This window comes from Excalfactoria chinensis, chromosome 4 (assembly GCF_039878825.1).
Source record: "Excalfactoria chinensis isolate bCotChi1 chromosome 4, bCotChi1.hap2, whole genome shotgun sequence".
NCBI lineage: Eukaryota > Metazoa > Chordata > Aves > Galliformes > Phasianidae > Excalfactoria > Excalfactoria chinensis.
The window spans coordinates 31,571,693-31,587,512 of NC_092828.1; the positions used below are offsets into that span (position 1 = coordinate 31,571,693).

The 15,820-nt window shown below is 37.6% G+C and overlaps 1 protein-coding gene across 4 annotated transcripts in view; it reads right to left on the reverse strand.

Moving 5' to 3' along the window:
- Positions 1 to 722: 722 nt before the first annotated feature.
- Positions 723 to 15,820, reverse strand: part of PDLIM5 (PDZ and LIM domain 5) — a 113,195-nt gene continuing 98,097 nt past the window's right edge. For 2 of the 4 annotated variants that reach the window (XM_072336092.1, XM_072336088.1), the window contains 5 exons: positions 15,627 to 15,807; positions 9,622 to 9,802; positions 8,486 to 8,606; positions 4,572 to 4,687; positions 723 to 3,935 (listed from right to left, as the gene is read on the reverse strand). In XM_072336092.1, the coding sequence (XP_072192193.1) occupies positions 3,846 to 3,935; positions 4,572 to 4,687; positions 8,486 to 8,606; positions 9,622 to 9,802; positions 15,627 to 15,807 (689 nt within the window). In that variant the 3' untranslated portion in view covers positions 723 to 3,845. The remainder of the gene's footprint in view (positions 3,936 to 4,571; positions 4,688 to 8,485; positions 8,607 to 9,621; positions 9,803 to 15,626; positions 15,808 to 15,820) is intronic. The other 2 variants (XM_072336089.1, XM_072336090.1) reach the window with 2 other exon arrangements.

Consider the following 15,820-nt stretch of genomic DNA (forward strand, 5'->3'; position numbering starts at 1 on the left):
TCAAGATTATCAAGCTCAACCACCAACTTGACCAATCTAGTTCCATCATTAAGCCATGATCTAAGTCCTTCATTATTTTGGGGGCTCTTTATTGGACTTGCTCCAGCATGTGTGTATGTCTCCCTTGTACTGGTGAACCCAACAGGCAGCTCACCTCCCTTGACCTACTGGCAAGGCTCTGCTTAGTGTGCCCCAGGAAAGTAGTGGTCTTTTCACAAGGACACTGCACTGGCTTCATGGTCAACTTGCTGTCCACCAGAAACACTAAGCTCTTTTTTGTGCAAAGAGAAACTTCAATCTTACTTGAAGAATAAGCATCTCAAACGATATTTATTCAAGTGTACAGTCGTGACTTTCTTTTACTGACTGAATTGGAAAAATAAAAGCCCAGCAACTGCAAAAAACAGCCACAGCCAGATAGCAAGTTCTGGTTTTTATGCTTTTTGTTTGTTTGTGGCTTTTAAAAAATGTATTATTAAATTTTCAAATGTGAATAGCCAAAAAAGTGATGCTCAAACCTTTCAAAGACAAACAAGCAAATTGCCAGGAAACAACAGCAGATTGTTCACAGTAAAACAATTAAAAAAATAATAATAATAGAAAGGAAATGCAAGAAATTAATCTGTGAATGGATGTATTTCCCCTTCGTACTCATTTGCAAGTCGCTCCATAAGGAGACAGGTGTGCAGCTGAACAGACACACACATAATGAGCCATTACTTAACTTTTGTTTATAAGTTTATTGCATTGTTATATTACGCATTTATTATATTTACACATAACTCTGAATTATTTAGCTACAATTTACCGAAACACTCGTCATGATTCAATTATTTAGTTATAAAGACCTTGTAACTTCAAACAGAATTAAATCCAATTCTCTTGACACAGTTTTGGAAGAAAATGGAATTACTGGCTGAAAATGCATGCCAAAGCCTACAGTAGTTAGGTTATTAACAGGAGTTTCCTGACTTTCTAACTTTTCCTCAAAACATGAATGCTGAAGATCTATTTTATGAAGCTGGGAATCTTAAAAGCAAGCAAGCAAAATCAAATGATAATGAAACTGCTCTGATTTTTGCTATGTCAAGTCTTCAATCAAATATACGTACTCTTACGTGCACTAATATGTATGTCTCAGTGTACACACATGTGCATACCTAGGTAAGTATACATAAATACACGCACATCGACACGCCAAAAGATTCCAGAGGTAAATATGCAGGCTGACAAATAAAACAACCAGTACGAAATAGTCCTAAATAACAAAAAAGTAATAAATATTCAGTGAGATATACGCCATTATAATAAAGTGCTCTACTACGATCTCACTTATTAAAATAACAATAAACAATATGTTCCTTTTTGTCTTAGTTGATTTAGATAATTTGAGAGAGCCATTAAATATTCATTATATATCAGTGATTCTATGCTTCCTTTTTAAATTTTAAACAAATAAACATAGCAGAAACTAAAACACAAAGCAGCTAAGTGAAGCAATCCTACTGGAGCCTTTCAGGCGCTTGTCCTCAAATTCACTAACAACTGTGAAAGTTCAAACCCTAGAGCATATGGATTAAGAAATACAAATCCAATACAAATTATAAACCTAAAATAGTTATAAAGTACAATAAAAAAGGGGAAAAAAAATCAAAATTGACTTTAAGGACGTTGACAAACTTTGTGCCCATTGAAGAGCTTCTATCATACTTCGAAATATCAAGGTTTTAACTGCAGAAAATACCACCTTACCCTGTGTATTCCTATCCTCTTCCCTCAAACATGTGCAATTTATCTCTACGGACACCTACCTCTTAGGTCTCATTTCCCCACATTCCACTTATTTCAAATGTAAGCTGGCTCACATTGCTGCTATCTCATCCATTCTGCTTCCATCCTTTTGATTTTCAGACACTCACAGAAGGGTACATCTATAATAGTATAAACATCTTAAACAGCCTTGTGACATTTCTTCCATACCACCAGAAGTTAAAAAAGAAACTACAGTATTGAAGAAAAACAACCTCAGGAAATAAAGTGAAATAGCCCATCGTGTGAATTCGTTTAACTGAATTAAAAAGAAATACCTTTCCATCTCTCAGTATGGCAATTTTGGTGCATTTTTCCCCCTCCCTTGTTGACATTTCTTCTTACCCAACCACAGTAATTTTTTTGTATTTTTTTCCCCATATCTTTATGTCTAAACATCTCCTTTTTTTTCATTTAAAACAAACAAACAACAACAACAATCCAAATGAAAAAAGAAATCAGAAGAAAACAAACAAAAAAGAACTGCCCAGTAAATGGTCAAACGGTCATTTTGAAAGTGTATTGGAAAGAGCATTGAAGCCTAACACAATTCAGCTCTAAAATCCCAGCTGAATTTAATAGCACATAAATGCATTTTGCATCAGGAATCTAATCTAGCCCCAAGAGGGCCTCCTCTGTTGTGAAACACTGCTGAAGTAAATTCACCCAGTGCAGAGGGTCATCACCCTTCCCCTGTGAGCTTACTATTACTCCATACCACTTGAGCCCTTATTTGAAGACAAGTGGGACTTAGCTGGTGCACAGGTCTCATGCTGACTCTCTTTTTGGAAGTGAAATTCATACAAATTCATACAAAGCCATAGGACTGGCAAAATCACCTTGCTTGCAATAAATGCATAATGGCAGTATTGTCTCCTTTCCCCTGCAAGAACCGAGAAATACTGAACTGCCTAAATCAATGTTACATTATTTAACAATATATTCCTTGCATCTGCTGGAAAAGAAAGAAAATAGCAAAACTAATAAAAATCATTAACAGCTGAGCAAGAAAATAAGTTTTCAGTACACTACCTGGCACGCCACCAATATACATATTTATGAGCTACATCATAAAGAATGTACTGAGAGAAAAACAATGTCCTCAGTTGCACTTCAGATGTTTCCCTCATTAAACACGAAAGCATCACATTCAAGTTATAAACACTGTTATATGTAGATTCAATGTGATTTCCTTTCCGAGGCACTGAAAACTTCCTAAAAATTCAGGTGTGAACAGAAGAGTATAACTCCCACTTTGCTATACTGAAGATCTGATCTGACATTTCTGTCTTGTCAAATGAACCTCAACTAGCACTTTCTTTTGGCCAGTGTTCTGATAGTACATGCCATGACGTAAGGAATGCTTTCTTTCACGTGGCATCTTCTAAGCCACTTCTGTTTGCTAGTGTAGCCACCTATGCTTAATTGCTTTGTAAAAACCTCTGTACTCTGCAGAGATTTCACTGCTAAAGACACAGATATGTATAACTGTGCAGGAGGATTCATAAATCAGAGCATCAGATGAAATTAACAGCTGCTGAACTGCATACCATGTAAGCCTATTTCTGCTTTGAGTTCCTTTTTAATGGACTTTAGCTTCAGTATTTCTAGATACACTTTTAAGGACCATCAACACAATAAAGTGATCTGGATCACTGAAGCTGATCTCCTCTTATTTGTTGAACAGCAGCAAAACCAACACATTAGTATCAGGTATTTGTTTTTATAGAAGTTTCCCTTCTCATATGTAAGTATATACAAATGTGGTCATAAAATTATGAACTCAATTATATGTCAAGTACAGATGTAAAGGCACTCTAATAGTTTGACTTGGGTGCGATTTCCAATTCCCATCTTTTTAGGAAGCCCCTAACTGATAAACACTCTAAAAATAGCATACAAACCCCTAAACTTTCCACAATTCTCTTCCATTTTTAACATAGCATCTATAAATAATTTTAACCAATTGTTGAACGTGGACATTTTGACCTTTCCTTCTGCTCAGTACATTTGCTAAACAAGATGAGGTCCAAGAATCAGATGTTGATAGAATGAGCATGTTTCTTGCAGAGTGGCTTGTCCTTCTTGGAGAAGAAAGTCTGACCCTCCAAACTGTCATTACATACCTGAAATGGGATCAGAAAGAAAAACACCCAGTTCAGATGGATGACTTGCACCACACATTAGTCAGAATGCCTACTCATGGCACTGTACTGTGCAAAAGTATATTCAAAGCCTAACAATTATTACCTTTTTTCACAGTGCTATTCTTTTTGATGCAAAGTTAACAGTCAATGCAAGCATGCCCTTCCTCTTTCAGTCAGTAGGTTCTTAACTTGGAGCAGCATTCACAAAAATGTATCCCACCAACAGGATTTGGGTGTGTGTGTGTGTGTGTGTGCGCGCACATGTGTATGCCACAGAATATTAGAAGGTCATACTTTTGCTACAGTGTCTTTATGTCACAACCACTCTTAATACCTGAGAAATGCAGCCTGCTCCTTTATGGCCTTCAACATTTGTCTTAGGGAAGCAAATGTCAAGGGTTAAATGCTAGGACACAGGGCTGCAACTCAGGCCAAAGCATCTGGACTTGTGCCAATAGCTCACAATAGCAACATACCTTCCAAATAACTGTGAAAGTGCTTTTTGTTTGGGTTCTGAGGACTGAAAGGCATTTTAGCTGTAACTCCCATATCAGTCAGGTTAGCACAAGTACTGCCGCCATGGGTTTGTTTAAAAAGTAGAACAGCTTCACTTACCGAACATACAAAGCAAGTGTCATGCCAAGTGTGGCCCAGGGCTTCAAGGAACCTGTCCCCAGCTTCAATGGGGAATTCACAGCCATGGCACATAGTACCAAAGAGGGCATAGTAATCTGCATCAAACACAAATTATAAAGATGAAGTATGCACAGAAAAGCAAGACTGACCCTTTGAAATCTTTGTGTTTTTCTTCCAGTGGCAGTGGGTTTGCACGTGTTGAGTTTTGTAATATTAGGTACACTGAATAAAGAAGACCTAGACTGAAAGAAAGGGACATCCTCCTTTCCTTGGTAATTCAGTTCTCTTCCCCTTCTTATTCTTTCAACTGAGCAAACTGAGCACTGCTTCCACCTCCTTGGTGTACCATTTCCTTGAGAACAATGGTGTGCTCAGCAGGAGGGGGAATGCACTCCCTGCAGGGCACCAGTGCAGACCCTGCCTGCTACTTATGTTCTCTCTGACTGTGCTTTGAAAGCGTGCCCTGGTTTCACGCTGCCTGCTTACACAACAAACCTCCTTGGTTGCGTTCTGGCAAACATTTGTCTTTGATTGTTTTACACAAAATAATACAATATTTAGTCCGCTATCCTAAACAAAATCTAGCAATTTAGATCAAGTCAGAGGAGTCTTCTAGTCACTAGATCTTACTTCATGGGTCTTTAAAACACAACCCAGAGTCTTTAGAGAGTGTATTTATTTCATTTAACCACTATGTACCACATAGTACCACTATGGCATCAGGATGGTTATTAGCAACTGGTGTTGTTGGAAAGTATTCATTCCATTATTTTTAAGGCAGTGGAGAGCCTGAAAAGGAGAGAGCAGGGCAAGAAATATGTAGGAAGTTTGGTGGGAGGCACATATAACCTTCCCCATCCCCACACTCCCTCTGAGTGGGAAAGTTGCTTCTCTGTGCACAGACCCATACCACGGGACATGAGACACTGCAGCCCTCCACTGCCCACCCGTGCAGACCTAAATTTCACTCCAAGTTGTCTGGTCTTTCCTGTTTATGTCTACTTTCAATGTTTTTTCCTGCACAGAACATAATAGCACTATGGCTCTAACATGAAAAAAATTGGGATCAGTAAGATGCCATGCCAAATGTATAATATCACATAATACTACTTCTTCATAAAATGGATTATAAAGTGATGTATATATTTATATACATATATATATTTCACCTATGAACACAACCCTAATGAAGCTTTTGACTGCATCTGTTATAGTAACACTCCAGCCCTGCCAGGGAAATCAGATATTGAGGCCCTTCATCAGGAAGCCTAAAAAGGAGCAGCAAGGAGGCTAGAAGGAGATTCTGTTCCTTTGCTAGATTATTGAGAGATATATGCCATAGTGTTAATTGCTGCAGAGGCTTATCATGTGTGCCCAGCACAGGGACAGTCCTTTTTCAGTTCAGTAAAACAGTGTTTTCTATGGTGACCTCAAAGAGCAACATCACATAAGCCATTTATGCAGGACAGGGAACACAAGTGCTCTGGGCAAGAAAAGCTACCAGCAGCAAGAAACACCCTTCCCAATCTCCTTTCTTAATCCATGCAGCTGGAATGATTTTGGAAATGTCTAAGAAGAAGACTGACAGTGAAAATATCAAGTGGTAGAACACCTCCATCCTAAACCTCTGAAGGGCAAGGTCTCATGACCATGCTGTCTCAGCTCTTTACATTCACGTTCACATAATCTTCTACTGATATTTTCCTGGTGCCAGCCATTACAACATTTTGTAACACGCACTACATTTTGTGTTGATAACTTTACTGGCTTTTCTTCTGAAGAAAGAGCCATAAGATAAGGCAGAATGAAGGGCATCAGCTTTCTTTGGCTTTCACATGCTTAAACTGCGGTACCACAGAAGTCTTCCAACACACGCTTCTCATATATACAGTGCTTCCTTCATGCAGCATTTTCAAAACTAGGCTACTAACTGCACTGGGATATTTTAAAGTTGTAGACATCTGCAGATTTAATTTCATTTTAGCACTCAAATTTAAACAAATAAAAATAAAAACTTGAACATTTTGCAGATTAAAGCTCTCTCATGCTAATAACTGTCAGTGTGACAATTTCAAATACAAACTTAAAATTAGAACCCTTCATTGCATCAGGAAGAAGGAAATTTGGCAATGACATTTACTCCCTATTCCTTTAAAATTAGTTACAGGCCCTTAACTCCAGCTGGACTGGAAGTCTTTGAAGAATGAATACATCTCAAATTAACATCTAGTTAAGAGAGCCAGAGCCATCACAGCACATCACTGTCAACAGCATCTCACAGAATGTGTCTGCCTTAACTTGCACTAGGACCTTTTATCACAGAAATAAAATTCACAAAAAAATAGAATATTCTTGACCTTTTATCCACATTTCCTGCTCGGAGCATAGAAAAGCATGTATTTTGTGCAAGGAAGCTGTAACAGTAGCGCAAATCAATGCACTGCACAACACATGGGTCACTTGATGGCAGGAACAAGAATTCAGTGTTAGCAGAACAAACCCAGTCGTGAGCTTTCCACCCAAAGGGGTGTAATCGATCCCTCCAGTACTATTTTTGAATCATCAAATAGCTCCAAGATCAGGGGTTTCAGACAGCTTCAGGATGAAATTTCACCATGCTGTCACACTGGAGGATGAGGCTTGTATATCCATTTCCTCTGCCGCTCCACAAATCCAATAGGAGCAACATGTTACCCTACTTGTGTAACTGAATTAGCAGTAACCTACTTTGTCCTTTCACATCCGCCAACACCTCATCAAACCTGCTCCAATAGAAAATATGGATAAATTTTGCCTCCCTTCTTCAGCCATTTAGTGTCAACTGTTCTTCATAGCACCCACTCTGAACAGCTGTGGGATCAACTCGAAAGGAAATCTCAGCTTCAAATAAATGACTGGGATTTCAAACTAGGTCTCTTCCCAATCAAACTACTACTACCACTTCCTAAAAATACAGCGCTCCTTACAGTAAAGGAAAAGCATGGAAAAAGTTAGTCCAATGATTCTGACACAGATGTAAATAATACACAGTGCAAAAATAGACATTTTTAATATATTCTTTTTCTTCTACATGGAATTGTTTTACAAATGATATCTACTCCTCTCCTAGCACAAAATAGCACAAGGCAAGTTTTAAGAAAACTAAGAAATTGATATAAATTTTAAAAAAAAGAAAAAATACATAAAAGTTCATGTTGATCGTATAAAAAGATACAATTAGCTGGAAGTGCTAACAATAAATAAATAAATAAATAAATAAATAAATTTTCCTGAATTTCTTCACCACATTTTTTCATACATTACTGCCCAACAGGCTTTCATATGTTATACCCTTATCACTGTATTATTTTTTGCCCAGTGTCCTTATTTATTTGTTTATTTTTATCCTAAGCTTATGTTTGACAGATGTTATCCCTGAATCTGCAAATGCTTCCTGGACAGACTGCTTGCTCTTTGAGGTAGCCTCCCCTCTGTGAATAAGGCTATTCAAAGAAAAGCACATTGCTCTACTGATATTTGCTCATTTAGTAAATAAGCAGATCAACATAAACTATTATAAAACCAACCAGAAAATCAACTTAATGTGCTTTGCTGTATCACTGATACCGACAGCTGAGAGCTTAACAGAAATTACGAGTAAAACCAGTGGCAAGAAGCCTGCTCCTACTGAAACCAATGAATATTCTCTGCAAAAGAAACCCACTGCAAACTTCAAGTGTCTCCTACATTTATTGTTAGCTTGAAGTGAAATTTCAAAGTTATAGGAATTTGCTGGGACACTTATATACCAATGTGAAGCTTGAGAAAAAAGGAATTAATATTATTGTTTTAAACCTTATTAAGCTCTGTTTCTCTGCACAGCTGTGCTAATCTCTGCTTGTGTTACTTCTTACCCGTCTCACAGTAGGGATCACCATCTTCTAAGTGGAAGACATTATTGCGGATGGGGTTATGACAGGCCACACACACGAAGCAGGAAACATGCCAAGTTTGTTTCAAAGCATTTATTACTTCCTGTGGGGATTAGAAAAAGAGTTATTAACACATTATTTTGATGTGACAACTAGATTGTGGTGACAGTGCTTCCACACTTGGTTCATTTCAAGAATACTTTGCTTCCTACTGCTGCTTTGAAAATGAGTTGTGCATACAGTTTCTGCTGATGTTAAACTCTATGTAATGATTTATTTATGGTACATTTCCTTATTTGTCAGAAACAATTCTATATGAACCTCCCCAAAAAAATGAGGAGACAGACATGATTTAACAACTCATTTGTTCCCCTTCTTCATTTTACTTAGGATCTTATCCACAGTAGTCCCCTGAAGTATGAAAAGCAGTGTCTTTGACATCTCCTGAAGTCTGCGAGTAGTTAATCATAAATTATCATGTTGAAAATTATTTCTGCTCTGTGTTGTTTTGGAAGATGATGTAATGCCAAATATGACTTGAGAACCGTTTTGCCAAAGCCCTGCATGACCCCAGTTGCATAAGAGTACAGACCTGCCATTTTCTGCAGTTAAGGAGCAAGCAATGAGCTGGCGGGCTCAAATTAGGAATATTAGTGCCGAGTAGGATAATACATCTTTCTATCGGCATTTCCATAGGGAATATTTCACTATTTCAAGTCTGGCCAACCAGTGGGTTTCCCAGTGTTCAGTTTGGTTAAGGAGGATTATTTATTTTCCTTTCTTTTTTTTCCTCCAATTCTGCAAAGAGCTGCCAATTAAAAGCATTTTGCTCAAGAAAACCTAGTAATAGCAAACAGATACAGAACAGATTAATGAAAACAGGAGTTTAACTTGAAAGATCAAATGGGACTACATCAACATCAGAATGTTAAGAGATTGAAAGGGCTCAATATTAGAATATATATATATATACATACATACTCCATATGTGATAGGAACATAAGAGGTATGCCAGGGTACATTTGGAGGAATGAGAACTAAGAATTTCATTACTGAGATACAGTGGACACAACAGTTAATACTCCCACTAAAGTCTGGATTAGCCTCTGATCACTTACTCCAAGGATCTTCCTCTGGCACTTGGAACACTCAGGTGCGAAGAACTTCTCATAGCAGACCTCACAATACAGAGCCCCTTTCTCTTCCACAAATCCAATGTAAGCCATGGAAGTTTTGCAGTGAGCACAGTTAAACTCCTCTGGGTGCCATGACTTCCCCAAGGCCACCAAGAAAGGTCCTCTGGTTAGGAAGAAAATATTAGTTAGCAAATGCCATTGAAGTGGTTCCTGCTGAAGTTTTTAATTTACCTCTGCAACACCATGGCTCTGTTCACAATATGGTATTGCTTCACGCCTCTTCCCTTGGATGGGACTGTAAGAAAGTGACAAGTGTCAACTAGTGCTATTCGCACGGAGCTACCTCCCAGAGACCTGTGAGCCCAGTAATGACTAATTCTTTTCACTTCCTGGCATTTCAAAAATCCTGTTTTAGTATTGCGTTGAATAAAATGCTGAAATGGCTACTAAGGAAAGGGAAAAAAAGAAAAGAAAAAATTAAAATGTTCCACATTCCCAACTATCTACTGCAAAGAGATTCAGTGATACCGTTAGCTCTCTTCCAGCATGTAATTGTATCAAGGCCACAAATGTCAAAGTACGGTTGACTCCACTGACGGCCAATTACAACATTTTCTTGTAAAACAAAAATTCTGCAGCTGTCTTTATCCAACAAGTTTGTTGCAAGATAGACCTTTCAGTTGTTTTTTGCACGTTTGCTTGTTTTCCCCAGAAGCTAATTAATAATGAACCATTTTCTCCAAGGACAGAAGCTCTTCCCCCTCGTCCCCCCAAGTCATTTGTCTGGTAAATGCAATATGGTTAATGCACAAAATGAAATCTGCCATTTCTATGCAAACAAACATCTTAGATTTTAAGTTGTAAATCTCTGGCATATACCACTGCATCAGCATTCAATTGAAAACATAATCAGCATGCTTAATTTCTTTAACAAATATATTTACCTTAATGAGGTACCTCCTGAGTCCCACCAACACTCAATCTTTAAGAATTTAGGTCTTAAGTGAACATTATGGCTCAAGCTCATTTCCCTCACCAAATTTCACACTTCTGTGTTACCACCAATAAAAACACCATTCTTACAGTAATGCACCAGGATTTTTTTCTGATCATACTTCACTGAAGAAGAAGTACAAAGTATTAGCTAGTGTCACCACCCTATTTGCTAAAGGATTTTGGAAACTGAATGAGAAACAAAGACGTTTTTGTATAACATTCTATGAGCAGAGAAATAACAACAGAAACAAAAACCTTGAAATTTGTTTCCAGAGTTATGCTGATTGTTAGATAAGAAAATAAACGAGGGTGATGTCCCTGAGAGGAACAGATAATTCTTTTTGTTTCTTTTCTATGTTTTCCCTGGAGTTGTTATATATTTTCAACAAGAGGAGAAGTCAAAGACAGAAAGACTAAAGCAGATTTAGGATTTGTGTGTACGCTGCAGTGAAGATGATACTGAAGCAGTTTCTTCCATTCACCTCTGATTATCATAAAGAAAGCAGTGAAACACAGCTCCTGGAGTAGCTCCCAGCCCTCAAGGAGTGAGACTGGGGATCCCAGTGGATGCCTGAGCAATGCAAACACTGACCTAACCTGATACCCTCCCGCTGCCATACAAGCACCTTTCTACATCAGTGCCCTTTCAGTTATGTACCGATCAAACAATACAAGTCCTTGTGTACAACAAAAGCACACTCCTGGTGCAGTGTCAGCACAGGCTAATTTAACAGATTCATTAAGACGGGACTGATACTGAAAAGGCTCTCTCTGCTACAGGCAGGATTGAGTTTCTGGCCATCTGCACTGCAATGATAGGCCTGGTTAGTTATGAAATGGAAAGAAAGCATGCTAGCAACCAAAGGGGAAGGAATTTTTATAACATCTGCAACATTTAGCACTCCACAGTTTACAATTCTGACATATTGAGGTTAGCCATTCAAGACAGTGGGTAGGACCCCAGATGGATGGGAAAGTGTGCAAGAGTGCATCTACAGAGTTTCATTCCCAGAAGTCCCCAGGAAGCCGTGGCTCTTCCCTGCACAATGTTTCCTAGGTGTTCCATTAGCAGGCTTGCTCCCTGTGCACATGTGTCCAGAGGAGCACTTTCTAAATGTGATTTCACTTTTAATCAGGCCGTAGTTTAAACATGTCAAGCTGACATTGCAGCTTAATGATGCCAGTGACTTAAAAGCTGCCCCAAAGCATGTGGGAAAAAGAAAAAATAAAAAGAAAAAAGAAAAAAAGAAAAAAAGGAAAGAAATAAACACCTGCCATGTAAAAAACTAAAACATGATATTCAGAACTTGGAGGTGTTCCTAGTCTCTACATACTTTCATGATCAAAACAATAATTTCCAGTTATCAAAGGTATTTATTTCCCTGCTTTCAATCAAAAAGGAGTTAGAATGCCTAATTTGGAGTAGGGGGGCCCACGGCCATGCATCCTGATGGGAAGTAGCCAGGGCAGGAAATGCTAGGAAGATAGCTAAAAAAGACTTCATCCTTTCAAGTACATTAATGAAACAACAACAACAACCCCTTTCTGTCAACTAATTTTTAGTAAACAAGTCAAATTTTAGAGGTGGAGCTCAAAAAACATCTTATTTCCAGCCAATGATAAGGAATGGTAACAACTACCAACAGTTGGCTATGAACCCACTTTCATTCCAAGATACCTTCAAATGCTAAGTCAACTGCTGACATTACCATCTAAGACTACATGAACCAAACCCACAGATGGAGGCAACTTTATTATTATTATTATTATTATTATTATTATTATTATTATTATTATTATTATTATTACTATTATTATTATTATTATTATTATTATTATTATTTAAGAGATTCCGGTGTATTTACATAAGTAGTTACATACCGTTACATCCCAAAGGATCACTAGGTACATATATTTAGTAGTCATGTGTAACATCTGGGCCCCATATGTAGCAACAAAACAGGGTCAAATTGGAATAAAAAGTAAGTAATGTATGAGGAATGTAAGGATAATTTCAGTATTTTTCCATTTGTAACTATATATAACTTTATCAATATGTTCATGATGTATTAGTATGGCAATAATCTAGCTTCTCATGTGTCTTTGATTATGATAGAAATCCAGAACTGAAATTTGGTGGTAGAAAGATCAAAAGGACTTCCACATCTGGTGAATAGGCCAATTGTTTTGTAGTTAACTAATCTTTTTCTCCTCATTTGAAAATGTCATGATATATAATGACTGTATGGGAGATGCTGAAGTGAAGCACCATTTGTACTTTTTCCCTCGTACCTTTAAGATAATTAAGATCCATGAAAAGATGACAAAAGCAAATCATCATTCAGAGGCAGACACACTAAAGAAATGTTCTCAGACGAGATACAGGGAAAACACATTTGGATTTAAAAGGCAGAGTGAACTCTGCACTGAAGCACTCAGTGAGACTGCCTGATAACTAGAAGTCCTCATCAGAAAATGTCAGAAGTTCATCAGACTGACAGAGCAAGCAGATGAAGAGGAATTTAGTTTGCCTCCAGCTTTGATATTACAGACACGGAAACAAAAGCTTACATATTGAAGCTGTGGAAAAACTTGAAATCTTCATACAAGCACTATATCAATAATTAAAGATATATTAAAAAGTTATTAGATGCCTTTGGTTTTGGCTTAACCAGACACGGTTATTCTATGCCTTAGTGTAAAGTAACCAACTCCACAACACATTCTGGCTTCAAAACAGATGCACAGTGCGATGTCACTTAATCCTCCTCCTACCTTTTCATAGGTAACGTGACCACTAAGGGCATGAACTATAATTATGATAAAACTTGAAACCTAAATGCCTTTGCAATCTTTCAAATCCACCTTAGACTGCGAACGTTTGGGATAATTGACATTGATTAAGATGAAAACTAATCCACAAATTAAACAATGCTTGCCTTTAATAATTGAGATGGCATTTAACATATGAAGAAGTATTAAGATTTAAACACTGACAACAATTTAGGGAAAGACATGAGTATCAGTTACTATTCATAAAGAGGTGTCACTTTCAGCAGGTGACAATGGTTTAAGTACTGTCAAGTAGGGCTCAGCCTTTCTCCATATGTGGTCACTAAGGAACAAAGGTAGCTCCTAGACCACTACACTCCCCTACTCACAGGGCTGAAGCTCATCCCCTTTTCAATGATGATTCAAGGAGGGAATAGCAGCCTGTGTTTTAAGGACTGAGAAGAGTACTCAGGAGAGATAGGTGGACTGTGCTGTGAGAGCCTAGGGCACAGAGCAAAAGCAAACCCTGCTAAACTACAGATCTGTAAAAGGCACTGAAGTTTCTGCATGAAAGATGCAGCATATTATATAAGTGCTGTGTTTCTATTACTTTTAAATGGAAATGATAATAACAAAAATGAAAGTATACATTTCCTTACCCTAACCCTTCATTACTAGATGAATTCAAAGCTCTTTATCACTCAGAGAATATAGAAGTCAGAATGCTAAAAGCAGATATGGTAATTATCAGATGAATCTCTTCCAAAAAGTGCAAAGGCCTTTTTGATACTGGTCTGTCATTTTGCAGTGAAACATCAGATCAGGATTAGAGATCACATACATTTACATTCAAAATTAATGCATTTGTTTTTTTTTTTCTATTACTTCAAAGAGATTGAAATCATATATTTTTATTACCTTGACATATAGAATTAAAATAAGAAAATCTTCTCCAGACTCCACAGGAGAGTTACCAAATAATCCCCTAAATTAACTTCATGTTAATGGAGCTAGTAGTGAACTATCAAAACAAACATCTAATGGAAGTCAACAAGTTGGACTTGATTCAGCCCTAGAAAGAAGTGATTGGTCAGATGAATTTTCTGATGCAGAGTTCAAGCAAAGGTTTAAGAAATCTTAAAAATCCATTGTAGAAAGCTTGATTTTCTATTATCCTGAGTGAAATCTATATGTCTTATTTTCTAATCAAACAAGTTTCTTTCTATAACCATGATGAAATATAGTGCATGCTCTCCTACATTATTCACTGAAAACATGAGACACAGGTGAATAAAAAGAAATACTACAGTACATTACTTTGCTCTTGCAGTTCAACAGCACAGATAACTGAATAACCAATAAGACAATATCTTAAGAGCACACTTTTCATCTAATAAGCCCTCCAAAATCCCAGTCAGACAAAAATCAAGGAGGATTTGCACACTGACATGAAAAGTAGTAAGACAATCAAGTCTAATTTTCAGATCTCACTGAATGAACAATGCAACCCAGAGTCATTTCTTCCTCCGTATGAAATTCTGACTAAATTTAGAATATCTTGTAGATTGTGTAAAATTTATTTTATCAATTAGCACACTTAGTTTTGTGTACTCAATTAATTCCATTGATATTATACAAGTCAAAGGCACTCACTACCCAAATGCCATAGAGAGTGCAAAGGACCGTGAAACTTAATGCAGTAGGAAATGATTACTAAACCAGTCCTAGCAATTGTTAAAGCAGTATCCCTTACTTATCTCATATAGGTGGAGCCTGCTACCCTTCCTCCTCTCATTTACAAATTCTGGTTAATAAATTGGCATTTGTGATGTTAGTCTGCAGTTGGTTTCCCTGTACTCTCATTTGTTTCCAGCTTGCTCATTTTCCAGTTCTACTGGCATGGGTGTGCAAGTGAGATTTAGCTACCTTACTCTTCTTTTGCTTTTATTTTTGCCTTACTCCACCCAGATTCCTAAACCCTGTAAAATGGGTGGCAAGGATGTGACTGTTGCAAAGTTTTCAGTGTTTTCCAACATCTGAAATATTGTCCCTTCACAGTTTTCTCCCATTCTCAGGTTTTCTAGATAAACCATAAATGAAACGTGTGCTCTATGTTACTGAAGTGGAGCCATACAACATTTGTAACTAAGAAATCAGAATCAGTGAAAGCAAAGTAAAGCTCTGATATCAGAGAGCCTGTAGGATGAGTAGATACGAACCTAATGACTTGATTGCACTGTGCACACATTGGAGTACGCTTTCCTGCTGGAATATGCTCTGCCCTCTGAACCAACGTGTCCTGCTCCGTTAGCTCAGAGGCTGTGGCAAACTTTTGACTTGGAGCAGTTGTTCCAGATGTTCCAGATTTAATACTGTTTGACGTCCATCCACTGGCAGGAGCTGTGAAAAGAGT